Genomic DNA, 22,869 nt, shown 5'->3' on the forward strand with positions numbered 1-22,869 from the left:
AATGATTGTACATGAAATGCGCATCTTAATGATGTCCACCCTGCCATTCTATGTTCCACCTGTGGAGATTGCAATGGTAGTCACTGCTAATAAACTTCCCCTCCCTGAGCCTACCATCCCCTGTGATACTGTTCTGTTTGTCTAATATGTTTGTATTGGGGACTATCAGAAAAGTCTTATGCTATTATTTTTGTAAAGATTGATGATCTTGTACATTATGTTCTTCTGTCATGCAAATGCATTTTTTTTTCTCCAGTTTAGCATTACTCATGTTCTTTGATTTAATGTCTTGTGATTTGTGACCAATATTGACACCATGATTTGGAGGTGCTGGTGTTGGACTGGGGTGTACAAAGTTAAAAATCACACAACGCCAGGTTATAACCCAACAGGTTTATTTGGAAGCACAAGCTTTCAGAACGCTGCTCCTTCATCAGGTGGTTGTGGAAGGACCAGCACTCCGAAAGCCTGGTGTTGTGTGATTTTTAACTTTGTACACCCCAGTCCAACACCGGCATCTCCAAATCCTGACAGAATGTGTTGCACCATCCAGGTGCACAGTGACCTTTAAAAGTTGGTGGATATCTGGTGAATGGAAAGGTATTTGAAAACAGTGCATGGCAAGATGGGGATACAATCAGATGAGAAGCTTGCCATAGGATTTTGGTAGACGTTTAAGCAGGTAAGTTTAAGATGGTATGGTGAGAAATCCCATGAGGATTCACGTTTGGCGGGGGGGAAACACATGAAAAAAAAAATTGATACAACTGGCCCTTAGCCTAAACAATTAAGATCCAGCCCGGAGTTGTAAAAAATACAAGGCACAGATCCAGAGTAGGTGCTAATAACAGAATAAAAATGAGCTCTGACTGAAAGAAAAACTATGAAAAAGTTGGATATACTTGGTGGGTAGGTGAACTTATGGCATGCAACTCCCAAACAAAGAAACTGCAGTCCAATGGCATCATTAAGTCCTAATAACAGCCAACTTTACAATATGAGAAAAGTTGAATTTTATAGATGTGTGATTTAGTGTTCGTAGGAAATTGGTTAGGAAATGTTCAAACTCAGTTCACATTTTTTTCTAATCATAAACATAATGCATTACACTTCCTTATATTTCTGTGGCTTTTCATACACCTACCACACTATCTTTCCTACAGTAAGGCTGGCCTTGCTTGGGGGTTTTACCTCATTTGATCACAGCTAGAGAAACCTCCAGCAACAGATAGTCTTCTAGCCCCCGTATAGTTACTGCCTGAATTCCAGAATAATTTATCCTAGCTTCATTTCTGATTCACATGCTTCCCGCTTCCTGTCTAAAAACATGGGTTTGCCCTCCACACATATGTTGACCAAACTCAGTCTACTTCTTTAATCACCCCTTTCCACCACTTACTGTCTTTGCAGCACAACCTGGAATACATGGCAAACAAGCAGTGACAATTTTCTCCAGCCAAGCATCGGTAAGACCAAATCACATATTTACGCACTAAATCCATGACAAAAACTTCAGTGTCAGAGTCACTATTTTGGGCATGAACCAGAATGTTGATTGCCTCAACCTATTCTTTGACTGCAAATTAATCCGTAGTGCCTCAAAATTTTAAATTATCACTCATTCTCCATGTGATTCACTGAAATTTTGCAATGTTCCTATGCACGTTCTAAAACACAAGCTCTCCGATCTCCCTCAGATTTGTCACTTTGATAGTTTCAAAATAATAGCTAAAGAAAACTGTCTCTGTACTTGCCTTTGTCTATATGTGACTCTAGCCCAATGTTATTGACAGATTTTCCTTTAAAATAGTCTAGGAACCCTTTTGGTGATATAGGGAAGCTAGGAATAACCAATACATACAATACCAGCCTTTAACAGTGAAGTCTCTATCTTACGAGTAAATAAGCTGCTCTCCACTGGCAAGTAACTCTTCCCTTCTTTTCCACAGACTCTAGAATCTCCTTCCTAAATCTCACAGCTGCTTCAGGCTGTCCTTAACATCTGCTCTTTTGGCCAATTATCCTAAGTGCTTCCTTGGTACGCACTTTAATATCACTTTATGAACATTTCTGTATGAAAAAATTGCCACATTAATACAGATTGCTGTCATACCACAACAAAGACACAATTTGTGTGATGTGCATCCAAGGTAACAGGAGAGTATTTCAACTTGTTTTTGCAATACAACTGGATCCAGGGTAGGTAGCAGTGAAAGAAGTATTAGTAAATGGCTTCACTTACGTGGTGAACCCCAGTATCAAGATGTTCTTCCAAATGACTTTAGTAGTGGCCATATCACAGAAACTGTAAATACGAGACTCTGTAAACTCTCCAAATAAAAAATCAATCTCTGTATTTGTGTGTGCGGGGGGAACAAAAAAAAAGAGGCAAAATGCTCATTAGTCATCACTTAAGAATGATATTCACACCAAGACAGACCATATTATTGAAACATTCATAAGTTTTCTTAAATAATAAATCTGATTATGGATATTCCACTCAAAGAGGATAAACATAGTAAGATTGCCTTTATACTCCTGAAATGATGCGTTACCTCAACAGATGTTGCATGCATTTTAGGTTTTGGTTTACAAAACTTACAGCTAAAGGTGATTAAGGGAGATTCATGAGAATTGTATTTACATAGGAGAGCAGATAATGAGGAGAAATGAGCGTGCTTTTTAAAATATTAAAAAAGGCATATTGAAAATGGCAAGATAACTATTTAAAAGAGAGAGAACATGTTTGAAATAAAAAGCTTGTATTATACTGCAATATGTTGCTTAAACCTCCCCAAATACTTTACAATATAGCATTACTTTGAAGTGCAGTCACCTAACTTCAGAAAATTCAAACACATTACAGCTTTTCTCTAGTTCCAAGGAAACATATTCAAAGCATTCAATAGCCTTTGTCCTTGCCCAGCTCTGACAGATTTGCTTTGCTTCCAGCAACTTTCTTTATTTCAGAGACTTAATTGATCAAAAACAGAATTGAAGGTGACAGGAATAAACCAACCAAATATTATAATGGTCTGTGTGCTTGAAAGAGTGCAATAAGAAAATCATTAGTAGAAGACATCATCGTAGGTTCAAATTGTGGAAATGGGAGGATAGTGATAGGGAAGAGGGCTTTGTATCCATAAAGAAATGTCATTTATGTAGAAATTGCCTACATTCAATTAAATGAGAAATGAAATGAAATGCACATTGTTAAGAGACGAAAGTGAGGACTGCAGATGCTGGAAACCAGAGTTTAAATTAGAGTGATGCTGGAAAAGCACAACAGGTCAGGCAGCATCCGAGGAGCAGGAAAATCGACGTTTCGGGCAAAAGCCCTTCATCAGGAAGGGCTTGCTTTTTTCAGAAATGTTGATTTTCCTATTCCTCGGATGCTGTCTGACCTGCTGTGCTTTTCCAGCACCACTCTAATCTAAACTCTAAGAAGCAAGCCTGATGAACTTGCTGTGTGCTTTGTTCATTGAAACACACTGGTAAGTTCAATTGCTTTTCCATTGCACATTCACAGTGTATCACGTACCATTAAATACATTGTTTGGGTTGTATAATTCATCATCCACATTGACACCATTACTAGCTGCGATATCTCGCATGATGTGCTTACACTTCTGAATCTGTCTGGTCGCAAGAAGCCAGCGTGGAGACTCTGGGAACAAAGCTGGAATGCTATAATTTGTTGGAAAAATGTTTTAGTTTCATAATTAGGATATCAATCTATTAAAAAAAAACAACGTTCATCCCATAGAGAAAAATCTATTAAAAATATCTAATTTTTGCAATAATATACTGAGCACCTTATCATTTGGGAAGAGGATTTGAAAGGGCTGAAAACGAAGCTGTCTTTGGGCCCCTCAAGCTATTGCGTAACTGGAGAAATGACAAAAGAGACTCAAGTTCTTCATTTAGGAGAATAGTATTTAAACCTGCTACGGGTCTGTTGTATTGATCCCTTGAGGCAGATAATAGCGGAGACCTATCCAACAGTGTGTTAGGTTGTTCCCATGAAGTTTAACATTTCTCCTCACAATTCTGATGCAACTTTTTAAACTAGTAGAAGTCACACATTTAAGTCAATGAAAGGTGTGAATTCTTACTTGGTATCAGCTTAGTCTAGCGATTGTGAAGGCACAAAGTCTGCTTGAAACATAATGCAGAACTTAACAGTTATGAGATACCTTCTTTAAAACTTTATGCTCATTTTTCAAATATTTAATGGTGGGTAATAGAATCACATAATAGAGTTAGTCCCATTTCAACAAACCATGGTGTTTTTCTTGCACCCAGCTTACCCCCCCCCACCCCTTTCAGAACAAAATAATTGCCATCATTTCTATCTATGCATTTGGATGAGAAGCAGAAAATCTCAGCTAATACTTTGAACTATATTCCAAGACATTACAAATTAAGCCTGACACTTTTCATGGATAAGTTGGCATCAAAAAAGTCAAGAACCATAATTCATCTTATATTTTATCTTTTCCAAAAAAAACGTTTTAGTCACCAACTTTAAGAAGGGTCAAGATAGGTTAGGGTCAGCAAACAAGGAGTCCTTTATATCCATGCCTGTAAATACTTCCAAGCTTCCTTTCATCTCTCTATTTTAAGAAATGCTACCACAGATACGAAACCTTCACCACCTGCTCCAATTGAAGTCATTGATATAAATTGTACAAAGCTGCGGTGGCAACACAGCAATATACAGTGAAGAAGGGCTTGCCTTGGTTCCTCTGCATTAACTCCAGACCCCATTATGTTTCATGGTGTCAGGTCACAGGTGAGCAAGGAAATCTTTGCCTCAGCACACAAATCAGTACCCCTCCCATGATGAACACTGAATGGAGCTTTAATCACCATCACCAAGATTGGCTCAGGAGAATCAGTACTGATGAGGATGACAAAGTTCTCAAAGGTCATAGATGCTAGATTGGGTGTACAACAGCCAGTGAGGGAACAAATGAGATGAGAATCTTTTTGACCTGGTCTTCAAATACATCAGTCTTGCAGATATATCAGTTCATGACCGTATCAGTAGGACTGACCATCACGTACAGTCAATTACTGTGGCAGTTAATCCAGTCTTCACAGATCTTCCATTATCGAGTTTTGATAACAGCACAGAGGAAATACACAGAGCAGAGAAAAATCACCTATATCGTGTATTTAAGAAGAATGGGTACCCAATGAACACAGTTCGCCAATTTCTCAGCAACAAACGCAAACAAGCAGACATAACACGTCCAGAAACCCTAGCCATTCTCCCATACATCAAAGACATTTCAGAAATGACTATCAGGCTACTCAGACCCCTTGGCATCATGGTAGCCTACAAACCCACCAACATACTAAAACAGCAGCTAATAAACTTGAAAGACCCTATACAGACAACAAGCAAAACTAATGTAATTTGCAAAATACTGTGTAAGGACTGTAACAAACACCACATTGGACAAACGAGCAGAAAACTAGCCATCAGGATACATGAACACCAACTAGCCACAAAAAGACACAACACACTCCTTACATTTGGATGAGGAAGGACACCACTTCGACTGAGACAACATATCCATACTAGGACAAGCCAAACAAAGACACACTTGAGAATTCCTAGAAGTATGGCATTCCAACTGGAACTCTATCAACAAACACATCGAGTTATACCCCATCTACCACCCCCTGAGAAAAAGAACAGGTGGTGATTTCACCATAGGAAATGACATCACCAACCCAAAGAAACCCAAACATATAAATAGAAAGCAGGAATTATCTGCAGTGATTCACCTGAGGCCCACTGAAGATGTTATCTAGTAAGGGTGATGAAACGTCTGGAAATGAATCTTGCAGCTCAACGAGCAAACCTACATCCAGATACTCCATTATGTTGTGTTGTGTGCTACACCACCAAACTAAGTGACATGACGGATTTTGAACAGGTCCAGCACTCAAGACTGGTTATCCCATAGAGCCTAATGGAAATCAGCAGTAGACCTGATTCAATGACAATCTGTAATCTTTTGGCTTGGTATATTCACCTCTACTGTCTCCAACCATCAAGCCAAGATATCATCCCTAGTTCAATGTGGAGTGCAGGATGACATGTCAGGAGCCACACCAGGCATACCTAAAGAAAACCTGTTAAGTTACACCACAGAGCTATTTGCATGTCAGAAAGAAGCATGCAATAGACAGGGCTAAGCAATATCAAAGCCAACAGATCAGATTCAATTTCTGCAATCCTGCCACATCCAGTGAATGCTGGTGTGCAAATAAACAACCAAGAGATAGTGGCAGCTCCACAAATAACCCCATTTTCAATGATGAGGGGAACCCAGCATATAAGCAATTTTCAGTGATATAATGTGCACTAAACTACATCCTATCCACAAAAAGCAGGTCTAACTGAACTCAGCCAATTACTGACCTCAGTCTACTCTCAATCAAGTGATGGAAGAAGTCATCCACAGAGCATGCGGCACTAGCGAAAGGGATAACATACTCACTGACATTTCACCTATGTTTTACCAAGATGTTCATCTCATGGCCTATAGTCTTAGCTAAACAGGGGCAAAGAAAAAAATGTTGATCGCCAGAGAGAAGGTGAATGGCTGCTTTTGACGTCAAAGGCAGCATTTGGCAGAGTTTGGTATGAAGATGATTCGCAAAGCTGAAGTTAATGGGCATATCAAGAGGAAAACTCTCCACAATTGGAGCCATATTGAACATAAAAGGGAGAGGATTGTATTTGGAATACAATCATCTCAGCCCTGGTGACTGACCTAATGCCTCACTGCAGTAGTTCCTTAAGGAAGTGCCCTAGGTCCAACCATCTTCAGCAATTACCTTCCCTTCCCTTCACAATACTGTTAGACGGAATGCTGTTCACTGCTCGTTGTACAATATACAGCATTAACTGTGACACCTCAGATACCCATGCATTCCAGTTTTATTTGCAGCAAGAGCTGGATAACATGTAAAAGTGGGCAAGAGTGGCAAGTAGTACCAAACACGAGCCTGGTGAAGATAATCACCAATGCAGAGAGTTACATAACCACTGAGGAATCACTAACTAACAACCACCTGGGGATACCGTTGACCAGAAACTGAAGTGGATCAAGTATAAAGCTTTGGTGACAGGAGCAGATGAGACTCTAGGAATTCTGTGGTGAGGGACTAAAGTCTCCCCAACACTTGTCCGTCATCTACAAAATAAAATGGGGGTGGGGGGGTGGGGTGAGGGGAGAAGGGAAGGGGGGTGGGGGTGGTGGGGATTAAGAGAGCCGGGGGGAGGGGTAAGAGACTTTGATTACATGTGCATGGGTGTGAATGGGTGGGGTTTATGCATGTGTCTGAGAGACAGCATGCACACAGTGGGTCTGCAGGAGTGTGCGCGTGAGAGAGAGAGCGGGTGAGCTGGCAAGCTGGCAAGAGGGTGAGGGCCAGAGCGAGAGCCAGACAGACAGTGTAGAGTGTATTGGGGTCACCTATCGAGTGACATGAACCCAAGGTCCCAGTCAAGGCCATCCTCATGGGTACCTAACTTGGCTTTCAGCCTCTGCTCAGCCATTCTGCGTTGCTGCATATCCCGAAGTCTACCTTGGAGGATGGTCACCTGAAGATCAGAGGCCGAATGTCCCTGATCACTGAAGTGTTCCCCAACCGTGCGGGATAGGCCCCCTGCCTGACAATCGTTGTGCATTCATCCATTGTTGTAGTATCTGCTTGGTCTTGCCAACATACCATGCCTCAGGGCATCCTTGCCTGCAGTGAGAGATTGATAATGTTGGCCAAGTCACATGAGTACTTGCCATGTACATGGTGGGTGATGTCCCCACGTGTAATGGTGGTATCCATGTGGACACTTTGCATGTCTTGCAGTGGTTGCCATGATAGGGTTGTACGATTTTGTGGTCGATGTTGTCCTGAAAGCTGGGCAGTTTGTTGCGAACAATGGTCTGTTTAAGATTTGGCAATTGTTTAAAGCTGAGAAGTGGAGGTATAGGGAAGATCTTGGCCATCATTTTTTCTCCAGTCATAATTATTGTATTTAATTTCCTCGTCCCCAGTTGCCACTTCAATGTTTAGTGATTTTGGAATGCATTCATATTTTCTACTGTGAAGACTCATGCAAAGGTATTATCATCTCCCCTGCCATCTCCTGCCTACCGATTAATATTTCCTAATTCTCTAAGGGGCTGATGTTCACTTTGGATTGAGATTATGAGATTAGATTCCCTATAGTGTGGAAACAGGTCCTTCAGCCCAACAAGTCCACACCGACCCTCCGAAGAGCAACCCACTCAGACCCATTCCCCTACATTTACCCCTGACTAACGCACCTAACACTTCGGGCAATTTAGCATGGCCAATTCACCTAACCTGCACATCTTTGGTCTTTGGGAGGAAACCGGCGCACCCGGAGAAACCCACGCAGACATGGGGAGAACGTGCTTGATGTGGGAGGTCAACAACTCTGGTGTGTCTGGCTCGTATAAGTGTGGAAAGTGTGTGCACATTCAGCTACTGACAGAGCATATTGCAGCACTGATGAAAGAACTCTAGGACCTTAGGCTCATCCGAGAGAACGAGATCTTTCTGGACAAGACCTTCAGCGAGGTTATTACACCGACCATACCAGAAGAGAGCAAGGCAGAGAGGAGACAGGTGCAGGGGGGGGGGGAAGTACCTGTCAGACACAAGTTGAATCTTTTGGAAACAGTGGAGATACATGACACTGCCAGTCCGTGAGGTGGCCAGGTCTGTCAATCAAAAGTTGGCGTGGAGGCAGAGAGGAAGAGTTGGACATCGCACAGAGCCGTGGTAATAGGAGACTCCATAGTGAGAGGAACTGACCGGGTTTATGTGGCAGCAGGCGGGACTTAAGGATGGTGTGTTGCCTTCCTGGTGCCAGGGTTAAAGACATCACAGACAGAGTGCAGGAAATCATCAAGGACGAAGGTGAAGAGCCAGAGGTGGTGGTACATGTCGGCACAAGATGTCGGGAAGAAGAGGAGGAACATACTACAGCGCAAATTCGGAGAACTAGGAAGAAGGCTGAAAAGCAGGACGTCCAGGGTGGTTATCTCCGGTTTGCTTCCAGTTCCTCTGGCTGGTGAGGCCAGAAACAGGGAGATAATGGACTTGAACATGTGGCTGGGGAACTGGTGCAGGAAGCAAGAATTTAAAATCTTGGATCACTGGGGTATGTTTTGTGGTAAGCATAAATTATACAAGAGAGACGGTTTGCTCCTTAATAGGTTAGGGACCAGCATTCTGGCAGGCAGGTTTGCTACTGCAACACAGCTACGTTTAAACTAAGTAGCGGGGGTAGGGGTGGGGGGGAAAAAAAAAAAAAGGACAAACTGGATATTTAAGAAAGAAACTGAAGGGAAAGTTAGAACAAGGGAAGTCAACTGTATCAATGAGGCAGAAAACTCAAAGGGATCATGCTGTAAGGTTGAATGAAATAGGAGTCGATGGGAAGGATGAGGGCAGTAACAAATTAAAAATACTATATATGAATGCACGAAGTATTAGAAATAAGATGGATGAGCTTGAGGCTCTTTTGGAAATTGGCAGCTACAATATTGTGGGGATAACTGAGATGTGGCTTCAAGTGGACAGGGCCTGGGAAATGAATAATACACGTGCTATCGTAAGGACAGAATGAAGGGCAGAGGGGGTGGGGTGGCCAGAGTTCAATTCCCGCCTTGGGTGACTGTATGTATTGAGTTTGCACAGTCTCCCAGTGCCTGCATTGGTTTCCTCCCACAATCCAAAGATGTGCTTATCAGGTGAATTGGCCATGCTAAATTGCCGTTAGTGTTAGGTGCATTATTCAGGGGTAGGGGAATGGGTCTGGGTGGGTTACTCTTCAGACTGTCGGTGTGGACTTGTTGGGCCGAAGGGCTTGTTTCCAGACTGTAGGGAACCTCATCTTTGTTACTTTTTCAAAAACCTCAATCAAGTTTGTGAGATATGATTTCTCATGCACAAAGCCATGTTGATTATCTCTAATCAGTCCTTGCCTTTCTAAATATCCCTCAGGATTCCCTCCAACAACTTGCCACCACCGATATCAGGCTCACCGGTTTATAGTTCCCTGGCTTGTCCTTACCACCTTTCTTAAACAGTAGCACCGCGTTAGCCAACCTCAAGTCTTCTGGCACCTCACTTGTGACTATCAATGATACAAATATCTCAGCAAGGGGCCCAGCAATCACTTCCTCCAGGATTCTAGTGTACACCTGATCGTGTCCTGGTGATTTATCCACCTTTAAGTATTTCAAAATATCTAGCGCTTCCTCCTTTATCTTTTTCGGTGTGTCAATCTTAATAGATGAAAAATAATGTTTTAAAAAGTCACTTTAAAAAGTCAAAAATGACAATATTTGAAGCTGCAGTGAAAAAGATTTTGCAGGATTACATATACTTATCTAATTCATTTAGATAATGACTTACTGTTGAAACACTCACCACCAATAAATGAGTAGTAATACGAAGGGGCCAGTGACAACAGTCTGCAAAATTCTCCAATCTCTGCATAACTTAACTAATCCTGGCAGCAACATCTCCCCAGCCACTGTAAAGGATCCAGCAATCACTGTGATCATCAGTCGGTGTGGTGGGTCACACATCTCCAACCCTGGAGGAGAAAAACTATTTTAAAACTGGTTTCATTGTCATAAGGGAAAAAGAAAGTCATTTTTTCTGTATGTAATACTCTTTTTACAATTGAAAAGAAAACAAAACAATGAAAAGAACAGAGGAAACACTGATGTCGGATAATTTTATTTGGCTACAGAAGGTCAGAGATAGAGATGAACAAGTTAATAGATAGATCTTAAATATAGAGAAGAGCTGAAAATTATATTTTTTGTGGACTAGAAACAAATCCAAGGCAACAAGGAAAGGTAGACCAAGAATAGGTTACAAGAAGCTATGTTTGAGATGAGTCAAAGCTTGTACAGAGGGAGGATGACAAGCTGGCAAAGCAAAGGTGAAAAATATGTTGAGGATTTCAATGGCATATAGGTTGAGGTAGTGGTATTATGAGGACCACTTGCTTTATCTAGGTTGAAAATGCAATTGGCTCAGTGAGAGACAGTGGCATAGACAGAAGGTGGAATGCAGTTGTGCAAAGATGCAGTCCTTTGATATAGTGGTAATGTCTCCACCTCTGGATCCAGATGGCAGAGGTTCAAGTCCCACATGTCTGAATAGATTGATTAAAAGTGTATAAATGTCTTGTAGTATACAATAGTAGTGTCAAGACCTACCTATCCCAGAGGTGGATCATAATGTTTGAATAGGTTGATTAAAAATATCGTGGTGTGCATATCAAGAAAAAACAGGCAACATCTGGCGTGATTATTTAGTAGGAGTTGTAAACTCTTTTGCAAAAATTAGTGGTTTCCACCAAAGTATTCGTATATCTTTCAGAAATAGGCTTGGAGGTCCTCTAACATTAGTAGCAGGAGATGTCTGCCTGAAAGTGAAAGGGGTGGTGCTTGGGGGGAGGAGATCAGAGAGAGCGAGAGGAATTTCTTCACTGGTTAGAACTGTATATCACACAAAAGGAAGATTGATGTCAGTCATCTCAGATCCAGGCCATCATTGCAGGTGTTCTAGAGATTCCTAAACCCAACCATCTTAAACAGTTTAAATGATCTTCCTTCCAAAAGGTCAGCGGTGAGGATATTCGCTGATAACAGCATAACGTTTAGCACCATTCTTGGCTCTTCAGGTACTGAAGCAGACCATTTCCAAAAGTATGAAGACTTAAAAATATCTAGACTTTGGCTGATCAAGTGGCAAACAATATTCATGCCACTCAAGTGCCAGAAATTGACAGTCTCTATTGAGAAAACTTAACCACCGCCCCTTGGATATTCAATGGCATCAAAATCACAGTATCAACCACTGCCAACCTCAGGATTACTATTGACCTGAAACTGAACAGGATGAGCTTTATAAATACTGTGACTACAATAGTAAACTAGGAATCCTGTGCAGTGAGTAACTCACCTAATCTACCTGCCCAGCATCTACTAACAACATTTTTTTTTTTAAAAAAAAGGTAGAAATGTAAAGGCGGTAAAACAAAACAAACATAATAACTGGACAGAATTTATCAAATAGAGAGTTAGAATTAGGTTTATTGTCATGTGTACTCAAGTTACAAAAGAACAGGATTACAGTGAAAAGTGTATGTCACCAACACATGGCACCATCATAGGTATAAAATACCTTTGTACAAAAACTTAGATAAAATAAAGAAAAATGTTACACTATTTATATTTATATATTTATGCAAGTTAAAAAAAATAAGTAAAGCTAAAAAGGTAAGACATTACAGTCTTTCTATAAGAGCTTTCAAATGATCTGACTGGGCTCCACTGGTTCCCAGCCAGTAGCCATCTTTACTCCTGGCATACTGGCTACCATCCTCACTCCACTCTGTGGCCGCTGCTAAAGCATACGTGTGCCTGAGAGAAACATTTAAGCACAATGTACAAATTCTTTGAATGTTCTTTATTGGTATTCCTGGTTATTAGCACAGCATCCAGATAAATGGTGACCTGGGGTAGACCCTGTAAAATGTTGTCCTCTGCAAAAGGGCACAAGCTGATGTCCCCCAAATGGCAGTCTCATATATTGGTATGAAAACTTAGGGGTATTAATTGTCGCACACATCTGGGACTCCTCATCTAGTCATAATTGCAGAAATGCTTGGCTTACATCCAGCTGTGTAAAGGACAGCCTGCCTCACTCCGGTCAATTTTGCACACAGGTCCTCTCTGCAAGGGACTGAGTATTTATCCAGCTGCAGGAAGCTGTTTACCACTTGCTTGAAATCCCCACAAACGCAAAACAACCCATTGGCCTTCAGAATCATTACGACTGGTGCTGCCCATTCTGCAAACTTGACTGGTTTGATGATTCCTTCACTTTTGAGAAGATTTTTAGTGCAGGTTGAGGTTCTGGATGTAGGTTTGCTCGCTGAGCTGGAAGGTTCATTTCCAGACATTTCGTCATCCTACTAGGTAACATCTTCAGTGGGCATCAGGCGAAGCACTGTACATGATTCCTGCTTTCTATTTATATGTTTGGGTTTCTTTGGGTTGGTGATTTCATTTCTGTGGTGATGTCATTTCCTGTTCTTTTCTCAGGGGGTGATAGGTGGGGTCTAACTCGATGTGTTTGTTGATAGAGTTCCAGGTGGAATGCCATGCGTCTAGGAATTCTCGTGCGTGTCTGTTTGGTTTGTCCTAAGCTGGATGTGTTGTCTCAGTTGAAGTGGTGTCCTTCCTTATCTGTATGAAAAGATACTGTGAGAGAGGGTCATGTCATTTTGTGGCTAGTTGGTGTTCATGTATCCTAGTGGTTAGTTTTCTGCCTGTTTGTCCAATATAGTGTTTGTTACAGTCCGTGCACGGTATTTTGTAACTGACATCAGTTTTGCTTGGTGTCTGTATAGGGTCGTTCAAGTTCATTAGCTACTCTTAAAAGTGTGTTGGTGGGTTTGTGGGCTACCATGATGCCAAGTGGTCTGAGTAGTCTGGCAGTCATTTCCAAGATGTCTTTGATGTAGGGGAGAGTGGCTAGGGTTTCTGGACGTGTTTTGTCTGTTTGTTTGCGTTTGTTGCTGAGAAATCAGCGGACTGTGTTCATTGGGTACCCATTCTTTTTGAATACCTGGTGTAGGTGATTTTCCTCTGCTCTGCGTAGTTCCTCTATGCTGCAGTGCTGGCTCATTGAAATAATGTTCTGACACAGCTTCGTTTGTAGATGTTGGGATGATTGCTTCTGTAATTCAATATTTGGTCCGTAGGTGTTGTTTTCCTGTAGACGCTGGTTTGAAGCTGCCCATTGGCTGTTCGCTCGACTGTGACATCTAGGAATGGCAGTTTGTTGTTGCTTTCCTCATCTTTAGTGAATTTTTTTACCAACAAGGGTATTATTGATAGTCTTGAAGGTTTCCTCTAATTTGTTTCGTTTAGTGATGACGTAGGTGTCATCCACGTAGCAGATCCAAAGCATGGGTTGGATGGTCAGCAGAGCTGGTTGTTCGAGTCTCTGCATTACTGCCTCTGCTAAGAACCCTGATATCGGAGATCCCATGGGTGTTCCGTTGGTTTGTCTCTAGGTTTTGTTGTTAAAGGTGAAGTGGGTGGTAAGACATAGGTCCAGTAGCTTGATGATACTGTCCTTGCTGATGAAGTTAGTGGTGTTTGGTGTATGTGTCTTTGGGTCTTCTAATCGTGCAGTCAGTGTCTCCTTGGCCAGGTTGTTGATTGATGTAAACAGGGCTGTTACATCAAAGGAGACCATTATTTCATCCTCTTCTATCTTACTGTCTTTGATGGTCTTCAGGAATTCTTCACTTCCAAGCCTCCTGATTTCTGACTCTACTGCTGCTCGCAAAACAATTGGCACTAGCCAGGTCTTGCGGAATCGTGGAATTGCTTCCTGGTCAACATGTAAGGTGGCCTCGGCTCCTTTGATAATCCCTAGACTTTCCTGAGAAACATCCTGGTATTTAATTAGGATTTCACTCAGGCAGCCATTTTCTAATTGAAGATTAATCTTTCTCAACCAATTCCACCTCATCAAGCTTGGGCCCAAGCCTTTTACTACAAATCAGTGGTAACTGCAACAACTGCTTCTCACAGGAGACTAGAACCAAAGTTGTACCCTTAAGCTGTAATGGTTCCCAAGTAATCATTCTCAGCTTGGTGGAGCTCTTACGCAAACTTAACGGTTGGAGTCCAGAGCAAATCTTGTTAAAGACTGGTTCTGTAATCACTGATGCAGCTGAGCTGGTATCAATCGCCATTAGAACTGGGTGACCATCTAATGAGATGTTTATTTTTTGATTGATTCTGATTAGGATGTTACTAAGCAATTTAACTACTCCAAACCACATGTAGATGGACTTTTCAGGGTATGCACATTCTTGGTTACTGGCCTGCAAGTTCTCTTACTCCAGTAAGGCCTCATTGGACTCCTTCAGTGTCTCAAGTTCAAATACTGCCAGCAACTATAATGGCTTGCTGGCTTGGATCCTGAAGAACATTTTAGCCATTTCGCAGAGGCAGAACGTTGTTTTGGGGTTCTCCTGTGGGCTGACTAGGGTTCCATCTGCTCAGGATACATCCTGTGTGAGGCTACGCAATTGCCTGCATTCAAGTGGTGTTCCTCAAGCTCAGTCAGACAGGTGAGGGTGTCCATTTCCATTGGGATATCCTTAGCTCAAATGCTCCATTTGCCACATTTTTTTTTAATGACCTCAGGATTACTATTGACCTAAAACTGAACAGGATGAGCTTTATAAATACTGTGACAACAACAGTAGACTAGGAATCCTGTGCAGTGAGTAACTCACTCACCTAATCTACTTGCCCAGCATCTACCAACAACATTTTTTTTAAAAAAAAAAGGTAGAAATGTAAAGGAGGTAAAACAAAACAAAACATAATAACTGGACAGAATTTAATAACAGCCAGTTGTGCCTGTTTAAAGTCCAGTTGAGCTTCAGCTAGTAGGTACTTTTGCATGGTTATGTCATTAATCCCACATATCAATCAATCAGTCTCTCAGCATCCCAGTAAGAGTTAACCCAAAGTTATACATTCCTCTGCCAGTGATCTAAACCATCAAAAATTCTGATATGGGCTCCCCTGGTTCTTGAACTGCCAAATAAAACTGATAAAGTCTCAGAATTAGAGGCAGCTTGGTGTTGTAATATTCCTTAACAAAATCTGTCAATTCTTGAAAGGTTTTAGTGCCAGATGCTTCAGTGAAAGTTAGGTCCTAATAAACTAAAATCTCTGAGTCCATAAGCAGTCAGAAGAATTACTCATTGCTATTCATCTGCCCTGAAAAATAATTCATTTTTTCCACATCCTAGGCCCAAGCTTCGACGGCAGGATTGAACAAGTCAAGTTTCCCAAATAAAGATGTGAAAGAGGAATGCGTACCCCAGCTCAAAGACAATGGTTGCAAATTAATTTACTTCAGGAGTGTATCATTTTCTCTCATCACCACCGAAATAATTTCACGGAGGCTGGTATCCCGTCATTAAGTCACCTTTTACTTGCATGTGTGCAGTGCATGGCCTGACTCTGACCAGCTAGCTCACAGCCAGTCCCTCGAGTAACGAGAATCCCTGAGGCTCCTATTTATTTTTTTTGCTTTTCTTTTTTTCTCAGAGTGAACAGAAAGGCTCCTATGTATGTCTGTCAGCCAAGACTCCCTGATTGGCCCAGGTTAGCAGGACCAATCAGGGATCTCATACTTATTGAGATCCACCTGGCCAACCTTATTCCAATCACTACATGTAGTATATAGCTTATTGCTACAAACCACAAATCTGCAAAACAAAGAGTCTCAAAACTAGAAAGGATCAGAATCTAATTTTTTTTAGATTATAGGCACACATTTGAAAAACACTAGTTTGTCATCTGGTCAAAACCCAAATTGCTGTATACTTACTTGCAATGTATATAGACAAAAAGAGTCCAGCTGATGCTAACCCACTGAACATATGGAACAGAACAAACATGAGGAAATCCACAGAGATAGAAACTCCAATATGCTGAATAATTGATAGAATTAGCGAGAGAATGAATGTATTTCGGCGGCCCAGTCTACAAATAATAAAAAAAGCCAACATTTAGTAGTTTGACCTCATTACATAAAGTCTTCCTCAAAACTTACAACTATAATTAAAACCAAATTTGAAAATTGGCTACAACTTCAATTCTTTGTTTGGCCGAGCTATTCAGACAACCCATTTTCCTTCCTTGATTTCAATAATGTGTAAATCTCTAGCTCAAAATATATTTGCAGTTCAAAAATGGAGAAATTCTTTACATCAGTTCTTACTAAGTAAAAGGAATCTGACAATATAATCATAGAGACTAAAATAGTGGAAGCACTGATTAGATGTGAAAATTGATTGGGAGTTGGTGGTAGTTGAAAGGCTGGCTATGTTTGGATCATGAAAAATCATCTTGTCAGGTAGCTTGCACCCCAGATTGCTAATCAATGTGGGTTTGGAGATAGCAGAAAGACATCCCTTAATTTTTCAAGCTTCCCTAGTTAAGGAGCAGGTGCCAGAGGACTGACATTATCAGATTTGATACTACTATTCAAGAAAGGCTGTAAGGTAAGTACTACTTAATAACTATAGGCTAGTTAGTCCAATATCAGGGACCGATACAGTTTTGGCATCCTTAAATTAGGAGAAAAAAAAAAGAAACAGGTACCTGGAGAGCTTTGAATCAATTAAGGAGAATGGAACTGTACAGGCCAGATCCAGTTGAAATAATTCAGCATTTTGAGTAACAGAAGTTGATAAAGGGAATGCAATTGACATTTTTAGGAGGAATTTATGAAAAGATTTGACACGCAAGGCATAAAAATGTGGTTAACAAAACTGAGGCTTATGGAACAGGAAAGGCCAATATGGAAATATGATTGATTTAAGATTAGAAAGCAATGATTTATGGTAATGGCTGTTTCTGTTTTGAACCACAAGTTGTGCCACAAGGGTCAGTGTTCATTTGGAGCTTGGAAGACACTGTGGAACTCCAAAATTGAGCAACCATACCCAACATAGAGGTATGGTAAAAAGATAGGAATGATGAGTTGCCTATAACAGGACATAGATATGTTAGCAGAATGTTATTTAACAAAGAAGTGAGAGATATCCTCAGCAGAGGGACAGAGAGAAGTAATATAGTTTTAATACTCTAGTTCTAAAAAGTGAACAGTAATTGAGGGTCAGCAGGGGGACATGTGGCATAGATCCTCAAAGGTGGCACAACATATTGGAGAGAATGGCCAGCAACACACCTGGAATTTCTGACTTCCTAAATGGAGACATCAAATACAAAAGCAGGATATATTATGCTAAACCTATATAAAGCTTGAGTTACACCCCTACACGGTGGACAGTTCTAGTCACATTTCAGGAAAGATCTAAAAGTTCTTGAGACAGAATGCAATGGACATATGCCACAATGGTGAGAGATTTTGCTGAGGGTTGAGGGGTGTTGGAAAAATAGTATAAGCTTCGGATGAAAGTGCTGTTGTCCTTGGAGCAAAAGGAGATTGAGAGGATATTTACAGAACCAGACAAGATTATGGCAGCCTTAGATCAGAAAGAAAAACACTTCACATTTGCTCATGGAGCAAGGACTAAAGGGACATGGATTTAAGATTCTGGACAAGAGAGGACTCGGGGAGAAAATCAGAAAGAACATTTTTATGCAATAACCTGGAACATGTTGCCCATGGTGGTGGTGCAAGTGAAAACAATGATACTGAAAAATGTAATTGGATGGGTACTTGAATGAAATAAAATCTTGTAGGACTAATTGGATTGCTTCATGCAGAGCCAGCATGGATTCAATGGGAAAAATAGCCTCCTTAGCCATAAATGATTGAAATGACCTGAAAGTTTCCCTGCAAAATAAAAAAGTCACCTAGAATTGCCCATCATGCAAATCTACTTGTCTTCACAGAAAGGATGCTCAAATAATTGTTCACTGGCAGATTGAAGTATTGCATCAATTCTGTTTTCAAACACAACATTTATAACACCATGCAGGTGGGCATAATGGTTAAAAATTGTTGGATGAACTTGGTACTGTATGGCTTTTGTAAAACTGACAAACAAGTTGCAAATCAGTCCAAAACTGATCAACTGTGTACAGGATAAAATTGTGTCACTCCTGTATCATGATTCTCAAAACAGGAGGCTCTGATGTAATGACATTGAAAAAAAAACTTATGTATCTAGTTTTATAAAGGTTATAGATTTTGCAACATAAAATGCACACTCCTGAATATTATGCTCACTATATATCACAGAAAGCCTAAGAGGCCAAAAGCATGAAATCACAATAGGAAAAGAAAAACAACTTACCGGTCAGCCACAGATCCTAGGGCTAAATATCCAACAGTCCAACTAATCTTGTGGCTCACTTGCTCCAGTGGAACCTTCCAATAGTTCTTACAAACCAAGTTCCACTTTAAAAAAAATTAAAAAAGGTTCAATCCCAATAACAATGTATTTTTCATATCCATTCTTGTCTGTGTAAAAATCCAAGTAGACCAATATTTATACAGAATATTGTGGTTATGATTTTGTCATTGCCAAAAATCCTATTATGTAACAGTCATTTCAATACTTTGATCTCTTTCACTTGCACACAAAGTGATTAAATAGAATTCCCTCCAGTTATTGTTGCAAATTTAATTTTAAAAAAATCATTTTGAATAGCAGTCAGCTCATCATTTCATGTTTTTCTAAAGCCCACGCTTCAAATATAAACATCTTTTCTCTTCATACATATTGTAGGAACTGTGGAGCATTTCCACCATTTATGCAACACTTGAAATAAAGTGTTTTGGAATACCTAAGTTGAAGAATTATTGTACTATTCAATGTCATTTCTAAGTGAACACATTATTTTAAAAGGTGTGAAATTGTGATTTTCATTTAATTTGGCTCAAAACATTTTTCTGAACCACCTATAAAAGGTGTATCAAATATTAAACACTCACGTCAATACACTGGATATTTACATCATGTGCAGTGTTTAACAAGGGTATTCTACACTATAAACATCCTACAACAGTCAAAAATTTTGAGCATCTTGCTTGCATACATACTAAACATAGAAGGCCGTCACAACAGACAATTAAGTGAAAAAGTTAATCTTTGAATGCATGATACAATAACTAAAAATTGACATGGATTGCACTGTAGCTAACTTGTGTAGGTAACATTGAACATATGCTCAGTTAGTAAACCTGCAGGAGGAAATAATGTAATATACTGTCAGTATGTACACTGAAAGCATATGCAAAGCAGATGAGTCACTGGTTGTACAAACTACTCTCTTTACAGAACAGTTTAAAGTGTTGATGCCTTTTAAAAGTGACTGGAAATGCTACAAGATAAATTTTACGACTCAGCATTAAAATGGACAATAAATGGTCATTACTGTACATCCCAATAAGGTATCCAAAAGGTATGGAGGTGCTTTATATTGTGTCATTAATGCCAAAAAGTTTAAAAATTTTACATCACAAATTAGACTTGAAGCTTCTCATTAATAATAGCATTTTTTTTGTAATAATTGCATTAGTTTAACAACTTACATTGCATTCTAAAAGCTGATATCTTCAAAGCAAATTTAATGAAACAGAGGATAGTGTTAAAAACATATGGCCATTGACTTAGGAGAGGACTCAGCTTTGATTTTATTCTAACTGAAAAACTAGACCACTTGAAATTATTTAAAGCAGCTGGATGCTCGAACATACTTTAGAATCTCTTGTCCAGTAATAGTACAGCAATCACCCTCATCAACACCAATGGCCACGTGGAGTATGTAGAGAAATTGAATTCACAGTGAAATCGTAGAATTAATTTCACAATATGAAAAAGGCCATGTGGCCAATTATGCCTGTGCTGTGGTCAACATTTTTTTTTTTAAAATTGGCTGCTTGGTGGATATATCCTTGGGACAATTGTTATGATCCAGATAATGGTATTACAAGTCAAATTCCAAAGTGAAACCTGGTTTTGTAAATCAATTTTAATTGTTGCATTTGGTTACTACAGTGGTTAGTCAGTGAACCGTTGCCAATGTTCTTTAACCCAAAAACACAAGTTCTTTTTGTTAAATACCAAAGAATCATACGTGTACATAAAAGACAATTTAGAAAGACCTAAACATAAACAATAATTCAAAGTTTAAATTATTTCCCAGCAATATCTGGTATGACTTCTTCAGCACAGTTGTGAAGTCAGTGTTGTACAGCAGGGAAACAGCCCCCTTGGTCCAACTCATCCATGTTAACCAGATATCCTAAATTAATCTAGTTCCATTTGCCAGCATTTGGGCTATATTCCTCTAAATGCTTCCTATTCATGTAGCCATCCAGACACCTTTCAAATGTTGTAATTGTACCAGCCTCCACCACTTCCTCTTGCAGATAATTCCATACACGCACCACCCTCTAAGAAAAAGTTGCCCTTGGATCCTTTTTATATCTTTCCTCCTTCACTTAAATCTATGCCCTCTAGGTTTGGACTCCCCCTATTCTGGCTTGGCTATTTATCCTATTCAAGGCCTTCATGATTTTATAAACCTCTATAAAGATTACCCCTCAGCCTCTGACACTTCAGGGAGGATAGCCCTCTCAAGTTTCACAATATTATTCCTATGGCAGGGAGATTAGAATGGAGAGCAGTATTCCAAAAGTGGCCTAACCAATGTCCTGTACAGCCACAACATCGCCTTCTATACTCAATGCACTGATCAATGAAGGCAGGTATACCAAAAACCGGTGACTTCACTTTCAACGAATCATGAATCTGCACACCAATGTCATTTTGCTCGGCAATACATCCCAGGGCCCGACCATTAAGCTTAAGTTCTTTCCAAAATGGAACATCTCACATTTATCTAAATTAACCTTCATCTGCCATTCCTTGGCCCATTAACCGATCTGAGCAAGATCCTGTTGCACTCTGAAGACAACCTTCTTCACTATCCATGATACCTCCAATTTTACTGTCATCTGCAAACTTAGCAACAATACATCCTCTATTCGCATCCAATCATTCATGTAAATTGCAAAAAGCAGTGCACCCAGCTTCAATCCTTGCACCATACTTCTGGACACAATCCTCTGGTCTGAAAACCACCTTGTCTCCTACCTTCAAGCCAATTTTGTATTTAAATGGCTAGTTCTCTCTAGATTCCATGTGATCTAACCTTACTAACTAGTCTAGCATGCGAAACCTTGTCAAATATCTTTAAGTACGTAAGGACAGCCACCACTCTGCCTTAAATTTTCTCTGTCACTTCTTCAAAAAAACTCAGTCAAGTTAGTGAGACAATTTCCCATGCACAAAGTCACGTTGACTTTCCTTAATCAGTTCCTGCCTTTCCAAATACATATAAATCCTGCCCCTCAGCATGCCCTCCAACAACTTACCCATCAACTCTGTTTCTCTCTCCACACCTTCGGAGCATCTCAGATATTCTGTTTTGTTTCACAACTTCAGCATCTACTACACTTTGCTTTATCCCAACAATGTTGTTTCAGATACTGTAAAGACTTTTTTTTGTATTTTTCATTGTAGTCTGAAATGGGAAAAGACCAGTTTTAAATATCAAGGATTACTAAGAATCATAACAAAACCAAAGTAACCTGATACTCATTGTCAAGTGCTCTTTATAAAGCCCATTTGAGCAGCACTGGATAAGGTTACTGCAGACAAGCTTGCCAGATGGTGTGTATGAATTGAATTTCAGCCAGTCTTTTCCTCAGGATAGGGGAGTCAAAACTAAAGGACATAGGTCCCTTTTAAATCTTTACCCTAACACCCTAAACTGAAGAGGCAACGTTTTCATGCAGAGGGCAGTGCATATATGGAATGAACTGCCAGAACAAGTGATGGAGGCTGGTATAATTACAACATTTAAAATGCTTCTGAATGGGTTTATGAATAGGATAGGTTTAGAGGGAGATTGGCCAAATGGGACTAGATTAATTTAGAATATCTGGCCAGCATGGATGAGTTGGACCAAAAGTTCCATTTCGGTGCTGTATATCTCAGTGACTCTAGAACTACTAGCTGATTCGCCTATGCACTAGTGAACAATTATTGATGACAAAGGCTTTCCTGCCTGCCAGCTATGGTCTGATTCACTCTCAGGTAACTGAAAAGCTTGGGGTTGTGAATAAGATAGCAAGAAATCACCAGATTTTCACAAGCTTTTGAGCCATCTATGTTCTTTAAAGTAAAACAATTTTAAGTGA

General features: G+C 40.1%; 1 protein-coding gene across 2 annotated transcripts in view; it reads right to left on the reverse strand.

The window, feature by feature from the left end:
• slc22a31 (solute carrier family 22 member 31) overlaps nucleotides 1-22,869 on the reverse strand; it is a 60,491-nt gene that overhangs the window by 23,448 nt on the left and 14,174 nt on the right. For both annotated transcript variants that reach the window (XM_043706778.1, XM_043706779.1), the window contains 5 exons: nucleotides 18,953-19,056; nucleotides 16,513-16,667; nucleotides 10,492-10,660; nucleotides 3,542-3,687; nucleotides 2,243-2,351 (listed from right to left, as the gene is read on the reverse strand). In XM_043706778.1, the coding sequence (XP_043562713.1) occupies nucleotides 2,243-2,351; nucleotides 3,542-3,687; nucleotides 10,492-10,660; nucleotides 16,513-16,667; nucleotides 18,953-19,056 (683 nt within the window). The remainder of the gene's footprint in view (nucleotides 1-2,242; nucleotides 2,352-3,541; nucleotides 3,688-10,491; nucleotides 10,661-16,512; nucleotides 16,668-18,952; nucleotides 19,057-22,869) is intronic.

Source organism: Chiloscyllium plagiosum, chromosome 17 (genome assembly GCF_004010195.1).
Source record: "Chiloscyllium plagiosum isolate BGI_BamShark_2017 chromosome 17, ASM401019v2, whole genome shotgun sequence".
NCBI classification, from domain to species: domain Eukaryota; kingdom Metazoa; phylum Chordata; class Chondrichthyes; order Orectolobiformes; family Hemiscylliidae; genus Chiloscyllium; species Chiloscyllium plagiosum.